Genomic DNA, 19,155 nt, shown 5'->3' on the forward strand with positions numbered 1-19,155 from the left:
GTGCATGGAGTTGCAGTGTTCATCAGTACTCTTTGATGCTGAAATTGAGAAATACTCCCTTAAAAACTGTCAATGTGTGTGCTTTTAAAAGGTTCCCCTCCTATGCACAGTTATATAGCAGGGTCAAAGAACTGATTTATTTTAAAAAAGTATCTCCAAATATTATTAGCACCCTGAAAAGGTAATTATCCAGTAGCATGCTACAAAGAGAAATAATACCTTAGTTCTATTGTGCAAATAGATACATATGAAAACTTTCAAAGGCATGTGATGCAGTGGGGTAAGAAAACTCAAAACTGCTTTTTTCTTCATATTGATGCTAGAGGGATAAACGAACATCACAAACTATTATTCATTGTCAGAAAACTATTTTTATTATTATATATATATTTTCTTTTGTTCTTTACATTTTAAGGCTTTCTGGTTTTATTTTCTCTCTCTTCCTGCTCCATTTTTTTCACCCAAACTTGTGTTTGATTCTGTCTCTTTTCCTTTGACTACAGATGGCCTTAAGAGGATTATAACCCTAGTAGTTGTTCGTTTGTTTTTAATTGGGTTTTCTAATGTAAATGTCAGAGGGTATTTGGAATTAGACAAAATACATTTTTACCTTTTTCTGATTAATACTGTCTTTGAATACTGAAAAGAGTGGCACAAATTTCTACTCTTCTACATACAATTCAATGAACTTCAATAGAATTGTTCTGGACTCACACTGCTGTAACTGAGATCAGAATGATCCTAGTAGACAGTGGGCCCTGAAATGATAAGACATCCCAGTTTGTTGGAGAGCAGACTTGATTTTATAAACACTGCCAACCTAGATGACTTGCTGACCTTTTCTTCCAATTCTCCAAGTCCAGAGTCAGTGTTGTTATCTGTAAACTTGTAAGCTTCAAATGCCATTCCATTAGTGGGCAATATTACGTTTCCAATTGATAAGACGTTGGAATAAAACTGAGATCATGTGATAACCAAATATTTAAACCATGTTAAAGTGCTAAGGAGATCAAAAAGAGAGAAAATTGTAAGGGAAGTGTTGAGAAATGAACAAGCGAATCTTAGAGTTTGTGATGGCCAATGTAAACACAGGTCTTTTGAATAAATTCCAGAAGTTTGTGTTGTGCCCTTTCAAACACGAGATGAACATTAGATGTCATCTTTGTAATGTAATATTTAGATATATGAGTTGGATGAATAAAAGAAATTCAGCACCAAGCAGGGACAGCAGATTGTGACAGCAATGAATCACACTGAGTATGACAGCTGTGACCTGGGGATGCTTTAGACATCAGGTGGCTTTTATCACCTGCCCATGGCTTCAAACGACTCAGCATGTTAGCAGTTTCAGCATATCAGATGGCTATAATTTTTCCCCAAAGAGAAAGATGCATGAAAATATGAAGAATATTGCGAAATGTATGTCTCCTATTATCATTGACTTTAAGATAATTCTGTGTTGTAACATTAGGTAAACAGCAGCAGACCAGTGCCAAAAACTGCACTGTATCATTTTAGTATGTATTCATATACATATCTGCAATATGGTTTAGAGCAAAGAGTTACACTAGAAAACAATTGCACTGCAGGTTGAAAAAGTGACCTGTAGTACAGCAGTTTTCCTATCATATTAAAAACTCCTGACAATAGTTCTGTTATTCTCCCACTCCCCAGATATGGTACAGCTTTATGTGTCCTCTCCTGAGGCTTGTCTTGGTTTATATGATTGTGTCACCCGCTCAGCTAATAGTAGAACTCAGCCAAGATGGCTGAGGCGAAGTAAAGAGTTTCTTTTATAGTATCCATTCCTCAGAAACATCAACATTTCATTTTTATTTAAGACTGCTGGGTCTATTTTCTCATTCATCTGGGGGCTTAACAATTGTGATACTATTTTTTTTTATTTTATACATTTTATTTTCACACTCTTTGGAATTTATTTTTTCTGCAATGTTTACATCATGTGTTGTTGACAAGTCTATAGCAGCAGAAGAAAGGGAAGGAAAAGTGCTGCAGTCACGCAGGGTATGTCTAGACTGCATCCCGCTGTCGGCAGAGGGATGTAGATTAGGGAGGTCGACATTGCAAATGAGGCAGGGGTTAAAATATCCTGTGCCTAATTTGCATAAAAATGGCCACCGCATTTTGCCAACTCAGCACTTTGGCAAAAAAGCGGCATTCTAGAGGAGGATCTGTCGAGAAAGAAAGCCTTTTTGGGGAGATCCTGTAAACCTCCTCTAGACTGATGCTTTTTGCCAACAAAGTGCTGAGTCGGCAAAATGCGCTGACCATTTTTATGCAAATTAGGCACGGGATATTTAAACCCCTGCTTCATTTGCAATGTTGACCAGCCTAATATGCATCCCTCTGCTGACAGAGGGATGCAGTTTAGACATACCCCGAGAGTTGAAATGCTACAACAGTATATATTTAAATTTCTCATATACAGTCATTTTTTACACCAACTGTATAGTATATGCAGACTTCCATTGTACTATGGCTTCTCTGTATGAGATCACATAGTCATGACATTCTGAACAGCTGCTGAATAGTCTCTCAGTCATTTGCAAGATTAATGTGTTTCATCAGAAAAATATATAGATAAAATTCTCAGCTAAGGAATAACCTATGTGATCCGTTGCTTAAAATAAAGAAAAGACTGCAGAGTATGATTCTGCAACAGTATGCCGAGTTTTGATGCCAAAAATTGCTGAACATCTAGGAGAGCAATAATACAAAACTGTCTGAACTGACTGGAATCTATGAAGTAATCCAAAAGGATATTGTATATAGTCTTCTAAGATTCCCAGAGCTGTGAGTTTGAGTTACTGTGTTATCCCTCGCAGCATCAGCAAGTAAGAATTTTGCTACTGCTAAGATGTGTGACAACTCCCTGAAGCACAGCTTGTCTGCCTAGCCAGAAAACACTTCAGGACTTTCAGGCTATGTCTATTCTCAGGTTATTTTGAAATAAGATATTTTGAAATAATAACTCCTGAAATAACTACTTCAAAATAAGCTTATTTCTCTTCACAAGCAGGATTTATTATTTTGAAATTACAACTCATTATTTCCAAATAACAGGCTTGGTAGTGTGAATGCTCACCTTGCTATTTCAAAATAAGGGGAGTAATTTCATGTAGACATGCCTTCTCAGTCCAAACCTTACCTTGCAGCTAAACTTCCCCAGAGACTTTGTTTTGTAGTGTCCAGCCATCTCCTGGTATATTCACAGAACCATTAAGTTTCTTGCTCCTTTAAAAAGACAATACACTGTAGCTAAATCATTTAATTGAATCTGACACTTATTTCTGTCACAACATTGAGTTCATTTATAGTGAAGGTCATACAAGTTTGTATAACAAGTTTGTATAACAAAAGGACATATGATTGAGTAATACCAAGTATAAGGGGAAAAAGATAGAAAGAGTTACAAGTAAACAAAGTATGCTTCTAACACTAAAACTTAATTTTAGTGAGTTATACTTTTTGCCTGAATAGGGTTCTCACCTATATACAGTTCCCAAAGACTTCGACCTCGTTGGCTGAAGGATCCAGTGTTTTGTGATATCAGGAGCATGGTCTTTTTATCCCCAAAGTGATGGATAATCATGTGGTTCTCTTACCTTTCTTTTTATACTCTAGTTACAGTAAATCTTTGAAACATATTCTTTCAAAAGTAAGCCAAGAGAAAGCTTCTCTCGCCTGCTGGGATCTAGACCATTCTGTTTTCCCATAGTTCATTGACCCTGCTTTAGCAGGAAGGTAGGCTTCCTAGTGTGCAATTTCCATTCCCCTGCTGATTTGTATGTTAATGGGGCTTCCATTTTTTTTGATTCCACACTGGTTAATTTAAATTGGAGATGGGCTAGATAGCTGCCTTCCATTCTGTCTGGAAGAGAAAAGAATGTTTATCCCTGTATTTGGTCACAGACTTTAAAACATAGTATCATTGAGTATCCATTATTCATCATTTCACAACAATATTAATTAGCAATATGCTGCATCCTTACCTTACTCAATATACTATTATAATATAGTGATATTGTATGCAATCAGTTGATTCAATTGCTAATCTTTTGGGGTTCAGACTCCCTGTCTTTACAGTGAAGACTCTATCTTCCCCCACTTGCTGGTTTGATGGCTTTGTTTATGTAAATATACCTTCATCATTTGTGCCTTAGAACCAGGCTGGTCAGAGAAACAAATACACTTTCCTTTTCTAAAGACAGACATGTTTATTTATTGCTTACCAAAAACATGTTAAGAACATTTTTCTAACACATATTTATAACTCTTTGTGTATACAATGAATCACACAAGAATATTAATGACCATTGATATATTAGTATTCCAGTGATAAATTACATGTCAACTTTTGGGTGTCTATCACAATAGTGTGTAAGGTGTGGAGGAGGCTGACAAGAGATACTGACACAGAATGATGAACCACCAGTGGTCCTCTTTATCACATGAACATAAGCTGAATGTATTGTAAATGTTTTCTTTTACATTTTCACTGATAGATGAGATATTAAATGTGGCATGCTGCTAGTACTGGTAATATCATAAAGAAAAACTAAAAATAATTTCAATATCTATTCTCCGGTGTGTGTAAAATATAATTGTGTCCAGCCTAACAAACAAACAAACAAACAGGAAAAAGCTTGGTTAAAATAGATTTATTAATGTTGGCAACATCAAGCAGTCAAAAGTTAGGAAATGTTGAATCTGAATGTCCCTTTCCAATTCAAAACAGTTTTTTAAAGAAACCAAATGGATACGTTAACAGGAGAAGCAAGTCCAGTATAATAGCCAGGAATTCTTATGAGAGCCCACACAAATCTGGACTTTGTCCCTTGAGACTCTGTGGCATTTTCAGGAATTGTTATATTATAGTTCAGTGCTAAATGTCCCCTTTTCTGCATTTTACTCTCTCCAAGTGTACCTCCATCAGGAGACAGGGCTTGCATCTTCACCTTTCTCAGAGTGGAATCCTGCAATTCACCTTCTCTCTTTCTGAGGCCTGTAGAGCAATCTTTTCATCAGCTGTGATCCCTTAGTAGCTCCAACAGTGTTTGAGTCCTAAAAATCACCCTGGGGGAACTGTGGCCAGTGTGCAAATACAGTTAGCTAAACCGTCCTTGCAAATCTAAGTATTGTTTCATCTCAATCGTAAGAAGCATGATATAACAAGAGCACAAGAAAAAAAAATTAAAATACAAGTGGTCCTGTACCATCTTAGGGTATGTCTACACTAGCTCGTTAGTTCTAGCTAGGTAGGGTAATGAGGGCAAGCGGAGTTGCAAATGAAGCCCGGGATTTAAATATCTTGGGCTTCATTTGCATGTTCCCGGGCGCCACCATTTTAAAATTCCCCTTAGTCCGAACTACCTACTCTGTGCCACGTGTAGCCGCTTAAAATTTGTGTACAATACAAAGTATTGAGGCAAACTGAGACACACATAGGATTTATGAGAATATTACTGAAAATTCCCACATTGTCACATCAGGATTGAGGAGACAGCCATGTCAGGGATATTTTCCCCATGAGTCCTGAAAAGATCAGTAACCACTTGCAAAATAAATATCAGGTGATCAAGGAGTAACAGTGATTTTGTCATTGGAAGAGAGATCAAAATCCTCTACTTGCATGGGAAAGAAAATCAATGTCCTCTTTCAGACTAGTCTACAGATAGTAGAAAACTTCCAAATTGAAAATTGAGAATTCACTTAAGAAGGCTAATTCGTATGTCCATCCCTTTCTTCAACATCAGACACTCCAATCTGAGAGCAGGAAATAGAGAATGGTTGTTTTGTTTGTTTTGTAACTTCAGGTAGTACAATCAACAATTTTTTCTAAGGAACCCACTCTAATCGACTGTTCTCAAGCTCATGTCTTGAGTAGCCAGCCATAGGAGAGAGGGGGCACTTTGGCCTTGCCCCTGCCCCCTCACCACTTATACAAAAGTTCTGGTGCCCTTGGCTCAGGGGAAAGAGCATAGTATCAACTGACTGAAGACAGAAAAAGAGTACCGCCGAAGAAGCAGGATTCTGCAAACAGGAGAAAGGTGGGAATGAGCCCACAGGATGAGGACTACACAAACTGCACAAAAGAGTCCAGGAGTTGAATCATCAACCAGACCAGAATTAGAAAAGAAGTCACATGGCAAAACTTCTGGGTAGAAGGGGCTTGATCAGAGAAGACTTGAGAATGAATTTAGGAATTTACATCTAAAATTTTGACTAACAACTGCTCAGGTTTAAGTGAGACTGCAGAACAGGAGATAAAATCTCTTTAAACTTTCAGAAGTGCACTAAGGAATACATGGAAGAAATCCCCTTTTGTCCCTGATTTGTGGGGGAGGAAAGGAACTGGGTAGATTAATATTTTTTTCAAAAAGAGCATGGCTTTTTGCTTCCAGGGAATGCCAATACTGAATGGCAAAGTTGTTGGGTAAAAACCTCAAGTGTAAGAACCTGGAAGAAGTTTGATTACATGCCCAGCATTGAACATCTCCCTTGTCTACCTTCTGAGGAGGAGCAGAGCCCAAACTTATGCAAATTGCTTAAGATGCCCTTACTTGGATTGAAGACGAGGACAAATAAAGGGGTTGAGGCCTAGCACAACTAACCTTCAGTACAATTGTTTTATGTCATTGTTCTAGAGGAACTTTCTAGAGGAGGGTACTTTCTTAGACAGGATGACATAGAGATGCTGGATCAAAAGAACTATGTGCCAGAAGGGAGAAGAGTGCTGATGAAACCCCCCCCCTTTTTTTTTTTGCATGAACTGAATAGAAGGAAGAAGGCAAATATGATGTAGAGCAGAGTTGCTCTCCACATGGAACTCCCTTCATCCAGCTTGAGAGCAGGTGATGGGATGGAAAAGTCTTGCAAGGTTTTTTTGGACTGCTCTATGACAAAGATAGAGTGGGTAATGATTCAAGGGGTGGACACCACAACTTTGTAAGTCATGTGAAACAAGAGACCGTGCCTTTTTGTGTCTTTGAAAATGTGACAAAATCACAAGACAATGTGGAATGAGATGTGTTCTTCATTCTCTGGCATGGAGGGTTACAGGAAAACCCTGAAAGGAAACTGTACTTTGAGAGTCTTTTCCCCATTTATCAGAGGCCACATTGAGGAGAGCAGAGGGCATCAAGAAAACTTTTTCATTAATTAATTAAAGCGATGGAAAGATTTTTCATGAAAATGCATGTCCCTACATAACGAAGGAAGGTCAGGATAAGAAAAGAATGAAAGATGTATTGTGATTGGTACAATCTGAATGAGGTCTGATGACCAATTGATCAATTTTAAAGACACTAGATATTGTGAATCTGAAACATCTAATATCTGGGTGATAAAGGTGTGGGAAAGGATATTTCATCTCCTCTGCGGTAAAAGACAAATGGGAAGATTATGGTGCAACATTTTCAAACAAGCGGGTGCCAGATTTTCAAATGCTCAGGATCGACAACTGACACCAAGTATTTAAGAGCTATGTTCTCATTTAGAATCAAAAAAGGACAAGATTTCAAAAGGTTTCAGCATTCACCAGCTCCCATTGAGAAGTGCCACTTATAGCTAACTCTTGAAAATCCAACTTCTTATTTCAGTGCTTAAATGAAAGCTGGACTATTTTGAAGAGTTGGTCCTTAGTACATGTGATTTTAGGAGTGCTAGTAAGACAAATTATGCAAAAGGCTCAGGAACATTATTGCATCCTTGAATAGCTCAGTGCTTTCTAGAATTCTGTAAGGTAGTAAAAGAAGAGGTCAGGGTGGGACTTTTGTGATACCTATTTCCCAGTCTACACTAGGGACTTATTTTGAAATAACCACCCTTATTTTGAAATAATAAGCAGAGCATCCACGCTACCAAGCCCGTTATTTCGAAATAATGGATTGGTTATTTTGAAATCTGTACTCCTGCTTTCCTTGATGAATAATCGTATTTAAAAATAGTTATTTCAGAAGTTATTATTTCAAGTTTAGTTATTTCAAAATAACTTCCTAGTGTAGACACGCCCAAAAGTAGACACATCTTTGCCTCTTGTTTTCTTCTCCGTGAAGCCTGTTTGTGAAGCCTGTTTGTAAAGCCTGTCTCTTGATTTCCAGAAATGATTGGAGAAAAAGAACATATGACAAACATTTCTGAGTAGCCACAAGGAAGAAATGGAAAGGTGACAGATAACAGGATAAAAATCGATTGTGCAGCAATCATCAAAGATGGAAATAAGTGTAATTCTGTTAATTACCAACCTTGATATCTAATATCCATTATCAATAAAATAATGCAGTAAATATCCAAAGAAAACAAATAATTTAAAATCTAGATAGCAGACCCATGATCTATACTTAGTTTTATAAGTGGAGGAAGCAAATCCTAAATAACCAAAGTAGATGAGAAACCTGTCTGCATGCTCTGTAGAGGCTTATGACTTAATTATAAAACTAAAGAGCTGACTCCTACTTTATTACAGATTTCTCTGTCTTTATGTAATCCAGTACCATTCAATGGTGACCGATGCCATTGGATGAGTGGCTCTTGCTAAACAAATTTGGGTATAACCAGAAAATGAATGCTTAAAGTGAAAGTAGTACATATAATGGGCCAGCAGATCTCAGAAGGGAAATTTCTGTGGCCAATAAGGAGATGTTATAACCACATGGTCCTATGCGTGGAAGTTTCTCTAATATGTGCCAGCTAGCAATAATTTCCAAAGGACCATGTAGCAAAAGGAGATTGCTACAATTCACAGCACTGTAGCGACATACAATTTTTATGTGCCCGTGACATAGTTCTTCTGGGCCCCTGACTCTCTCCCTGTTCTGGAAGTTCCAAGTGAGAAGTGAGCACTGGCTTTGGAATCTTTAGCTATGGGTTTCTGATTTGGAACTAAATGGCTAAGAGGTAGTAAAGTGCAAAGGGAATCTTCCCTAATACATTTGGATTTTAGAAAAGCTTCTGGTATGCATTGGACACACAAAGATTTTGCCACTGGAAAATTTTCCTAATAGAACCAGTGATTGGAACACTAGTACAGACAGTATGGTAGCCACAACCTGCAGCATGGTCTATATACTGGTTTTCAAACTTAGGTTGCATGACCATACAGATAATCCACTGGCAGGCCCGCAACATTTTGTTTATTCAAGTTTCCATAGCCAGAGAGACTCGTAGCTCCCATTGACTGTGGTTTGCCATTTCCAGCCAAGGGGAGCTGCATGTCTTCATAGCTATGCACACTTGAATGAACAAAGCATCACAAGCCCACGAGCAGCTTACCTGAGCAGGCCAAAGACCCAAGTTTGGAATGCTCTATATTCAGAGGATAATAGGTATGGGAATGAATTTTAGAAAAAAAGAATGTGAGAACACAGTCTAGGGACATTCACAAAGCTCTGGAAAGAGTAATTGTCAGAACCAGGATTAAAATTCAGAAAGTTCTTATACTTCTTTCTTTAATATAGACCGGTTGGTCCAATTGTGGCATTTCACATCAGTCAAAATGCAGCTATGATAGTGTCTTTTGCTATAGTCTCATCTGATTTATTAACTTAAAATGGTTGGACACATTTCATTTTTTAAAAAGTTTCTAAAATAAAGTGCATTTGAAATGTAATTTTACCTAAATCCATCTTTTATTCACAAACACCTGATAAAAAGATAGAATAACATCCCTATATTGATATTTCAGTACCATTTGTTTATTACTATGCCCTTTTTAGAGCAAAAGAGTATTTAAATGTATTACTACTAGCATTTCCATTTATTATTGCAGCTAGCTTTAAAAAGACCGAAAATTACAAGAGATTGCATATTATTGATCAGTGGATTATGAAGCAAGAGTGTAAAGTAGTGAGCTGAGGTATTACATTAATTATACTTGGCTATAGATAGTTTAGTGCCTTGTCTGTTGAAGTTAAAGGGTATTCCTCAAATGAACTGATGAACCCAGTTTACATAGTTCCCTCACAGACTTTCTCTTGATATGTCTTATTACATATGAATAAAACTCATCATCTGTTTTGTTTCTGTAATAATTATATTGTGTAGTCCTATGCATTTCTTCTGCTGTCTTCATTTTATGATATATGCTGTAGTAGCTCACATAAATAAATAGGGCAAGCAAATTAAGCAGTTTAAATAAATTAATTTACTCTGAAACTTTGTATTCAAATCTTTTATGCTCACTGGATTTCATTTTAATGAAACCCTTCAAAGATCAATACATTGTATGCCAAACAATGAAATTATACATTAAATTAAATTATTAAATATGCTCGTTTTCACTTTATACTATACACTGTGAATACAGGCAGTCCCCGGGTTACATGGATCCGACTTACATCGGATCCCTACTTACAAACGGAGTGAGGCAACCCCGCACTAGCTGCTTCCCCCCAGCAGACCAGGGAGACGTGAAGCTAGCGCGCCCCCCTGCCCCCAGCAGACCAGGGAGACGCGGAGCGGCTTTTCTCAGCAGACACCTCAGCTTGAGAATAAAGGACTAAGGGAAGTGAGGTGTGGGAGAATAAAACTGAGCTCTGGAGAAATGTTTGGCTAGAGTTTCCCCTACAATATGTACCAGTTCCGACTTACATACAAGTTCAACTTAAGAACAAACCTACCGTCCCTATCTTGTATGTAACCCGGGGACTGCCTGTATTTAAATCCTCCTAAATCTAAAGAAATATATCATCTGTGTTCTGAAAACATCTGTATTTTAATTCTCCACTTGACTACTTGTTTCATGGGCATATAAACACAATCAAACTCATAATATGCTTAGAGCTAAGATGTAGTAAACTTTCTTCATCAATGTTTTTAACTTAAAAAATTGAGACTATTAAAGTAGAATCCACTTAAATGTCTTGATACATTGTTTTAAAAGGTCCTTGCCCTCTCCTTTAATAGGCCCATTGAGTCCCTGTGCAGTCATGATAACATGCATAGCAAATGCTGACAGTAAATTTCAAACTTACTATAGATAGATGTTCATTCAAATACTGTGTGCTATGTAATGACAATCAGAGCTGTTGCAAATTTTGGTTGGGGTTTAAGGATGAACACTGTGTTTCTTCTGCAAGAGGCTTGTACACATGAACAGTAGCAAGTTTTCATGTGTTCCACTACTACGAATTGCATTATGTCAGAAATAAAGCTGGTTGAAAAGTAATAAGAAAAATAAATTTTCTGTTGTTTCTCAAATTTCTGATCGGGATTATTTAAGAAATCCTGACTTTCAGTGAAACACAATGAAGTTACCTGCTCAGTTGATGATTTCTGAGAAAAGCTAAATACGGAGAGTACTTCTAAGAATAACTTAAATAGATATTTAGAAATAGAATAAGCATCTTCAGTGAATGATAATCTTCTATGAATGCACTTTCCTGTAACTTTTTTGCCTAAAATATGTATGCATATTAATTTTTTAGGCTCTTACAGTATATACTTTTATTTAAGTTCTTATGGGAGTCAGTAAGTCAAGCAGAAAAGAGAGAGTTCTGAGCACTTTTTGTAAATCTAACCACTTAGCTAAGTGCCTAATTAGGAGCTGAGCTCCTTTGAAAATCTATGGTGAAATCCTAACATGAGTGAAATCAATGGGGCCAGGATTTCACTCTTTTTTTAGGCCCTCATTCTGAAAAGATTAACACGTAGTTAACTTTAAACACTGTCAGCCTGACCCAAGTCCTGTTTAAGACCGTGGCAAATTTTCTGTTCATTTAAGTGTGAGCAAGTTCAGGATCCTGTCCTACTGTTCTATTAAATTTATTGATATGAATTATTTTTTGTGTGTAAAGATAAACATAAACGTAAGGATTTGTCTCTGCAAAACTTGTATTGATCAGGAGTGTGAAAAAAAAACCTGATCAACATAGAGTTCACCAGCTAATGTATGAATATGGACAGTGCTATGTCGTTGAGAAAGCATCCACTGCTGCTATAGCTACTGCCATTCATTGAGGGTGGTGTAATTGTGCCAGAAGCAGAGTTTCTTCTGACATCACAGAACAGCTATATGGGAGACCTTTCAGTGGTGCAGCTTCAGCAGTACAACTGTGTTGCTCTTGGATCCATAGTGAAGACATAGCCTGTCTTTATAAGAGTGGGGCCTTAGGTGCCCAGGTAGGAGATGTTGGGTCCTGAAGTTTTTTTTGAAAATCTAGACTTGTTAAATTAGTCTTAAAGAGCTATTTACACGATATATTAATTCTGTTTGTGGGCCAAATTCTCAGGGGGCTATTTATTTATTTTTAACTAACAAAATGGTCAGATATTTTAGTTACTAATATCTGAAGGTCATACTTATGCCTTATATATTCTCACACTCACGTGCAAAGGTACACAGGGAGGTACAGGCTTACCACCAATCTAGTTCCTTCTCAACTATCTTCAGTTTGAGATAGTGTTGTGGTGTCGATTGTTAGCTTTAAAGCTACTACGTTATTCTGTATTTTTTTCTTAGCATTTTATTTAATTGTGTTTCTAATTTATTTTAAGCACTGGCTTGTACATTTACCCTCTTTCTCTGAGTCTTTTTCTTCAACCAGAGCCTTCTTTGTCTTTCAACCTTTCTTTGTCTGTGGCTTCCTTCTTCACGTTATGCCAAAGACTCCAGTTCTCAAATCCTGTCATACGTGCCACAAGCCTTTCTCCCTAAGCAATGGGCATTCTAGCTGATGTCTGTCCCACCAAAGTACCAGATATTCTCTGAGCTTAAGAGCAGATCTAGGACACTGAGAAAAGACTGATTGAAGTGTCCTTGTTCCAGCATTCTGGGATGGTCCAACACCTCTCAGCTTCTGTACACTGGCTTCCACCATTTCACTAACTTTGGACTCAGTAAGCAGAGACCAATGTGCAGCTTTAGAAGTGAAAGAAAGCCATTCCCTGTAGAGAGATCCCAAAATAAGGGGAAAGTCACCAATGAGGCTAGGGAGCAAGGAAACCTCATGTCCCAGTTTATATGACGACTCTTCTAAGAAGCCGTAAATGCATGCTCTGGTACCATCTCCTTTGGGTCATAGTCACAACAAAAGCAAGGTCTGTGCCCCCATGGCATCTCTGGTACCATTTGAGATTCCTATCATATTGCTAGGCTCTCCATTACTAATCAGTTTAATCTTTCATGAGGACTTGGTTGCTGTAAGTTCTGGATGTTTTCTCTTTAAAAAGAACTAAAAGGGATCTTTTTGCCAGTGCTAAAGCATTACCTTCAGAGGCATCACTCCACCGCTCCCTTCATTGCTACTGTATCTCACTCCTTTCCCTTATACTCAACCAGAACGGGCTTTCTGGAACCTATGGAATCATTATACTGACCAGTGTTAGAAGGTGCCTTCCCGTAAAAGGCACTGAACAGACCAACAGCAAATAGTACATCTGACCCTCCCTATCAGGAGGACTCCTTGGAGGACAAGAGCTAGTGTCTTAGGAGAAGACACCACCATCTGACAAGTCCTCTTCTTCCTCCAATGAAGAAGTTATCTCTACCCTCACCATCTTATGCAGATGATTTCAAGACCATTTAAAAATTGATAAAAAGGGAAAGGCCTCATCTAAGATCCCTGTTGGAGATCCAGATGGCCCAACACTCCTTTCTGTACAAGTTTGTCTTTCCCATGAATAAGGCATTACCTTCCCCAGTCTGCACTGAATAGAAGACACCTCAAACATCCCACTGACTTGCAAGAAGGCCAACAGAAATATTATGTACTGCCCAAGGGTTTGGAATAATTTTTCTTCCCAACTTCCCTTTACCTGCTGACTTCGTGTAGTGGATACTCTCAATGAAAGGAATCTATAAGCTTGCTCCAAATCAACTCTCTTAGACAAAGAGTTCAAGTGTCGTGTAGGCCATACAATCTATTTGTTATTGTATGGCAAAGTATGATTTCACAAACGGTGGAAAAAAATCACATTTTTTTTACCATTATCCCCTAACTAAAGAGACCAGTTTCTAGCCCTCATTGTCAAAGGCCAGGTGATTTAAAATATATTCTGCAAGTTTCCCTCAGCAAGCATACACAGCCTCATGTTCAATGGCAACTGATGTCATCATGCACTGAACTTCTTGGCTGCAAGCCTCAGTCTGCCCAAGGAAGTTCAGAATATGATTGAGGATCCTTCCTTTGAAGGGCATAAGGCCTTCAGTAATAACTCTAATGGTTACCTCCATTCTCTTTACAATTCCTTATACCTCAGTGCCTCCAGGCCTGGCTCAAAACTCTTAATACTCCCACATAGCACAGTCTTTCCAGATGTGGTGGAGGCACCACATGGACCCTCTGACTGCCCTGGCATGTAGGATCTGGCTGGAAGGGAGCCATAGTTCCTCTACTTCTGGGAACTCTGGCACATGCAGCACAAGGCAAGCCCCAGAACCTGCTTCCTTTGCTCATTCTTTGTGCACAATGCTACATAAATATTAGATATTCACTTCTAGTACAGGTTTTTCATCAACAGAGGCCCTGCCTATTTTAGAAAGGATGCAATTAAAAAAATTGAGTACTCATGAACACAAAGCATTTTTGCTGCAACTTGTTTGTATATCAAAAATTTCCTGCTGGGCAAACATAAATAAACGGATGTTTCTTTATTTATGCCCCAGTTTTGGGCACATTTTGTTCAACCCATAGTCCCATTGAGATGTTTGTGACCATTTGAAAAGTAAGGTTTTACACACATGGATAACGATGTCAGAGTCTTGCCCTTATTTATTTATAAAAGTATAATAGCATCCATTTTCTCAGGATACTGGTAACTGCAACCACTCAAAACAACCTAAATTAATTTTTGCAAACAGAATTCAATGAAAAAACAAATTGCCTATTAAATATAGTAGAAGGAATCAGTTAAAAAACCTTCTGGAATGGTTAAATCTTTTGCTGCATTATAAAACTCATGCTCTGGTGCTCTAGAAACTTCCTCTGAGAATCATGTATCTTGAAGTGTTAAACCCAAGGACTCAACAAGAGTAACTTATCAGAATAGGATTAGAGATTTCCCATATAACAAGGAGCTATAAAAATAATGTTCAATAGTCAGGAAGGCTGTTGTATTTATTTTGTTGTCTCATTTTTGGGGGGGTGTAGGAACGTGTTCCAGACAGCCCTTCTCCTGCTCCTTCCCTTGAAGAAGGTCGAAGACCTGGCAGCCATCCATCATCTCATCGAAGCAGCAGTGTGTCTAGTTCACCTGCACGGACTGAGAGCTCTTCAGACAGAATCCGTAAGTCACGTTCTTCTCCTTGTCACCATTTTAGATTTGACTAGATTCACTTGTAATTATTTGAATAAAAACACCTTTATTCTAAGTAGATCTCAGATGGATCATGTTCTGAAGTTCAGATGCAATAGCTATCGCTCAACATTAAGTTCCACAGTTCATAATATCACAATGTATGAATCTTCATTAATAGGTACTGATATAATTATGTCATATTAAGCATAAAGCATTATTAAGCATATTAAGCATAAAGCATATTAAGATATAAAGCATAAGCATTATGTCATATTAAGCATAAAGATATAAACTATGGAACAGAATTGCACCAGGAAAGCCATTTGCTAGACTAGTTTCAGAAATGAACATATACAGATTGCGATACATTTTTCTATTTTACAGTTTTATTTAATCCTGTTACTCTAGTTGGACTTTAAAATTAAACCTGGCTTCAAAAGTGACATTTTATGTGATGGAATTGGGGCTTTTTAAAAAATTAGGTGAAATATATATTTTTAAAATCTGCATAGTGTATTTATATCATAAATATAAAAACATTATGGTAGGGAATGTGACATAAGAAATATTATCACTTCAGAACTCACAAGAAACAGAGTCAAATTGCACTGTGAAATTTTAAAATAATGTTATTTTTATGATAGTTCTATGGTGAGGATTTGTTGTAGAGATGTTAGATATCGTGTAACTGTATCAGAGGCAGCAGCACAGGGTGGCAGATGGGAGCTGGTCTTCCAGAGGAGACCGTTTAAAAACCAGCTCCCCACACAGACAATCTGCCTGCCGCTCCATGCTGCTGCCTCTAATACAGAGGCAGCAACACGGGATGGCAGCAGTTCTTGTCCATGTGGGTCCAAGCTCCCCATGGACAGAGGCTGATACACAGTAGCAGCCCCTGTTTGCGGGGGGATGAGGGGGACCAAGCTCACCCTGGACAGAAGTTACTCCATGGGATGCCGGAGCAGCCTCTGTCTGTGGGGAGCTCAGAAGCCCGTGGACAGGTGCTGCTGCCATGGATCAGCCTCTTGTCTGCAGCAAACTTGAGCCACCATCGACAGAGGCTGCTTTATAGCAGCCTCCCCTGCCCTCCCTGACCCGGCGCTGCTGCCTCTGATGGGAGGACAAGGGAGGCTCTTCCCCTGCCCCCATGCTGCTGATAGAGGCAGAAGCTTATGCGGGGAGGGCAGACGGCACCACAAATCTGGTGCTGGAAGGAACTGGCTTCTGCCTGCCCACCCTTGCTTCCTCTATAGGAGGCAGTGGTGGGAAGGGAGCAGGTGGGTCCATGGAGCCAGCACACATGGGGAATCTGCCTGAAAGCCTGCTCGCTGCATGTATTGGCTCCAGCCTGCCCCACTCATGCTCCATGCTGCTGCTGCTTCTCTAGCAGAGGCAGCAGCATGGGGGTTAGAGAGCAAACTAATCTACTGCTTATGGAGAGCCTGCTTAAAGCCAGTTCCTCATGGGCAGGGCACCAGCTCCCACTCCCCGCCTTGCTGCCTCTGATACAGAGCTAGCAGGTTGGGGGAGTCAATGTTGTCCACAAGATTAGCCAATAAGCCTTTTATACTAACAACACATCACTGCTTTGTTAAAGTTGTCAGTTGGGGAAACTGAAAGTTTTGGTCCCTTAATAGGAGATATTTGAGATTTTAAACATAAAGATGCATTTTAGGATTTTAGATAAATTCCATTGCCTGGATTTTTCAGACTGCTTGCAGACTTAGGAAGGTACCACTGTGCTGATTTAGATTTGAATCACATTTTCAATATTACTGAGTAATAGAGACAGATTTTAAAAATAACATCATAGATTGTAGTGTAACATGCTACAACAATGCCCTGGATTTTCTGTTAAATTCTGTGGTCATGAAATAGGAGAGCTCTGCATATTTTCCATACTTTCCTTGGGTCAAATAGGGATCAAATCCAAAAAGGAACTATACAATTAAGAAAGTATCTTAAAAAAAAACATGAGTAATGTTGTGTTGGATTTATGTCTGTTTATATGTATGACTAGCAGCTGTACATCAGAATGGGCTGTCCATGAACCAGATGCTGATGGGTTTATCGCCTAACATTCTACCTGGCCCTAAAGAGGGTGATCTGGCTGGTCATGAGGTTGGACATGAGACAAAAAGAATACACATTGAGAAAGGTAACATGGAATTTATGTTCTTATGGATTTGGTGTCTTTTATATATACATGACCCTGATCACAGAAGCTGCATCATTATTATATTGTGTTACATAAATGAGATCCTAAATGGCTTTTCTGTCTCATCTACTACTTTATAGTCTAGTAAGGAGAAAACAAAATAAATATTACAAAGAACAAAGAACATATCAAATTAGGTCTGAATTATTTCTTCAGGATCTAGATAAAAGACTGCACTTGTATATACAGTATTTTTTTAGCTGTTTTGGTCCACTGGTGTGGGGGAGCAGGGCAAAGTAAACAATTGCCCCAGGGCCTGGTGATTCTTAGGGGCCTGGGGCTCCTGGACACTGTCGCTGCCACAGTAGCAACAACAATGTCCAGAGCCCTATACCCCTTTGAATCACTACTGGAGCACCATAATAGGCATTCTGTAGGCTGGAGGGGAGGCAAAGCTGCAGTTCGTGCAACATTAGGGATTGGCCTCCCTTGGCCCTGATCCTGTGAGGACCCAGAGTCCCAAACACACACCTTGCCCTGGGATCCAAGGTGGCTGTCAGCCCCACTGGAGACAAGGTGATTAAGGAAATATATTTTATTGGACCACCTTCTGTTAGGGAGAAAAGCTTTAGAGCTCACACAGACTTCTTCTTCTACAAGGTGCTTATATTTCGCATTCACATGCTGAGTTAGTCTCCTAGACCTGAAGAAGAGCTCTGTACTTTTCAAATATTTTAATAAACGATACCAATGATTTTAAATAAGTGTTGTATCTATAATCTTCCAACAGAAAAAGTCAGTTGCTAAAAATCATTCTCCATGTAACTGACTTTGATGAGGTAATTTGTAAAGGTGCTGAGCATCAGGGATAGTGGGCCCTGCACAAGGAAAAAGGCAAGAGTAATACTCTGCTGCAGCAACATCCAATAGCATAAAATAAAAGTGGTGCATATTAAGTAATTTGTTTTCAATTTAATTGACTCTCTGACTTCAAATGTATGAGTTAGATTAATGGTCTATTAGCGTTTATATTAATTGTAATACCATTTCATCATGTCATGTCTATAGGCTTGTTATGTTCCATATACACTAGAAATATTAACCAAATTCTTCAGTATTTAAAAGAGTCATGTTTCATACAGAATTTTTACCTAAACTGTACAATAACATTAAACAAGCTTTGTAGAGCTGGAAAAATAGTATCAATAGAAGAAGAGTTGGAAATAGGAGCTGTTTCCCATAGGTCAGGCCTGCACTAGGAGTCTATGTCGAACTAAGGTCCACAACTCCAGTTACAAGAATAGAGTAGCTGAAGTTGACATATTTTAGTTTGAAATACTGCCCCATTCCCACTGTGGCTATGTCTAGAATACACTTTCTAAAGAGGCTTTTTCGAAAGAATCTTTCAAGAAAAGCCTCTTTCGAAACAGTGTCTAGACTACAAGCAGATTTTTCGAAAAAGTGAGCCACTTTTTTGAAAGTCTAGATGCTCTCTTTCAAAAATGCACAGTTTGAATTCAATAGTACCTTTTTTCGAGAGTACTTTCGAAAAAAAGGCATTATTCCTTGTAAAATGAGGTTTACCGCGATCGTAAAAACCGCCACATTCTTTCGATTTACTTTTGAAAGAAAGCAGCTGCAGTCTAGATGCAGGTGAAGTTTTTTTTAAAAAAGGCTACTTTTTTCGATAAAACCCTGTAGTCTAGGCACACCCTGTGGGAGGCTGATGGGAGAAACTC

General features: G+C 38.5%; 1 protein-coding gene across 7 annotated transcripts in view; it reads left to right on the forward strand.

The window, feature by feature from the left end:
* The window catches only part of DACH1 (dachshund family transcription factor 1), a 492,594-nt gene that overhangs the window by 330,659 nt on the left and 142,780 nt on the right, over positions 1-19,155 (forward strand). For 4 of the 7 annotated variants that reach the window (XM_075918912.1, XM_075918907.1, XM_075918913.1 and 1 more), the window contains 2 exons: positions 15,111-15,246; positions 17,279-17,416. In XM_075918912.1, coding sequence (XP_075775027.1) covers positions 15,111-15,246; positions 17,279-17,416 — 274 coding nt within the window. The remainder of the gene's footprint in view (positions 1-15,110; positions 15,247-17,278; positions 17,417-19,155) is intronic. The other 3 variants (XM_075918908.1, XM_075918911.1, XM_075918909.1) reach the window with 2 other exon arrangements.

This window comes from Pelodiscus sinensis, chromosome 1 (assembly GCF_049634645.1).
Source record: "Pelodiscus sinensis isolate JC-2024 chromosome 1, ASM4963464v1, whole genome shotgun sequence".
In the NCBI taxonomy this organism is placed as follows: domain Eukaryota; kingdom Metazoa; phylum Chordata; order Testudines; family Trionychidae; genus Pelodiscus; species Pelodiscus sinensis.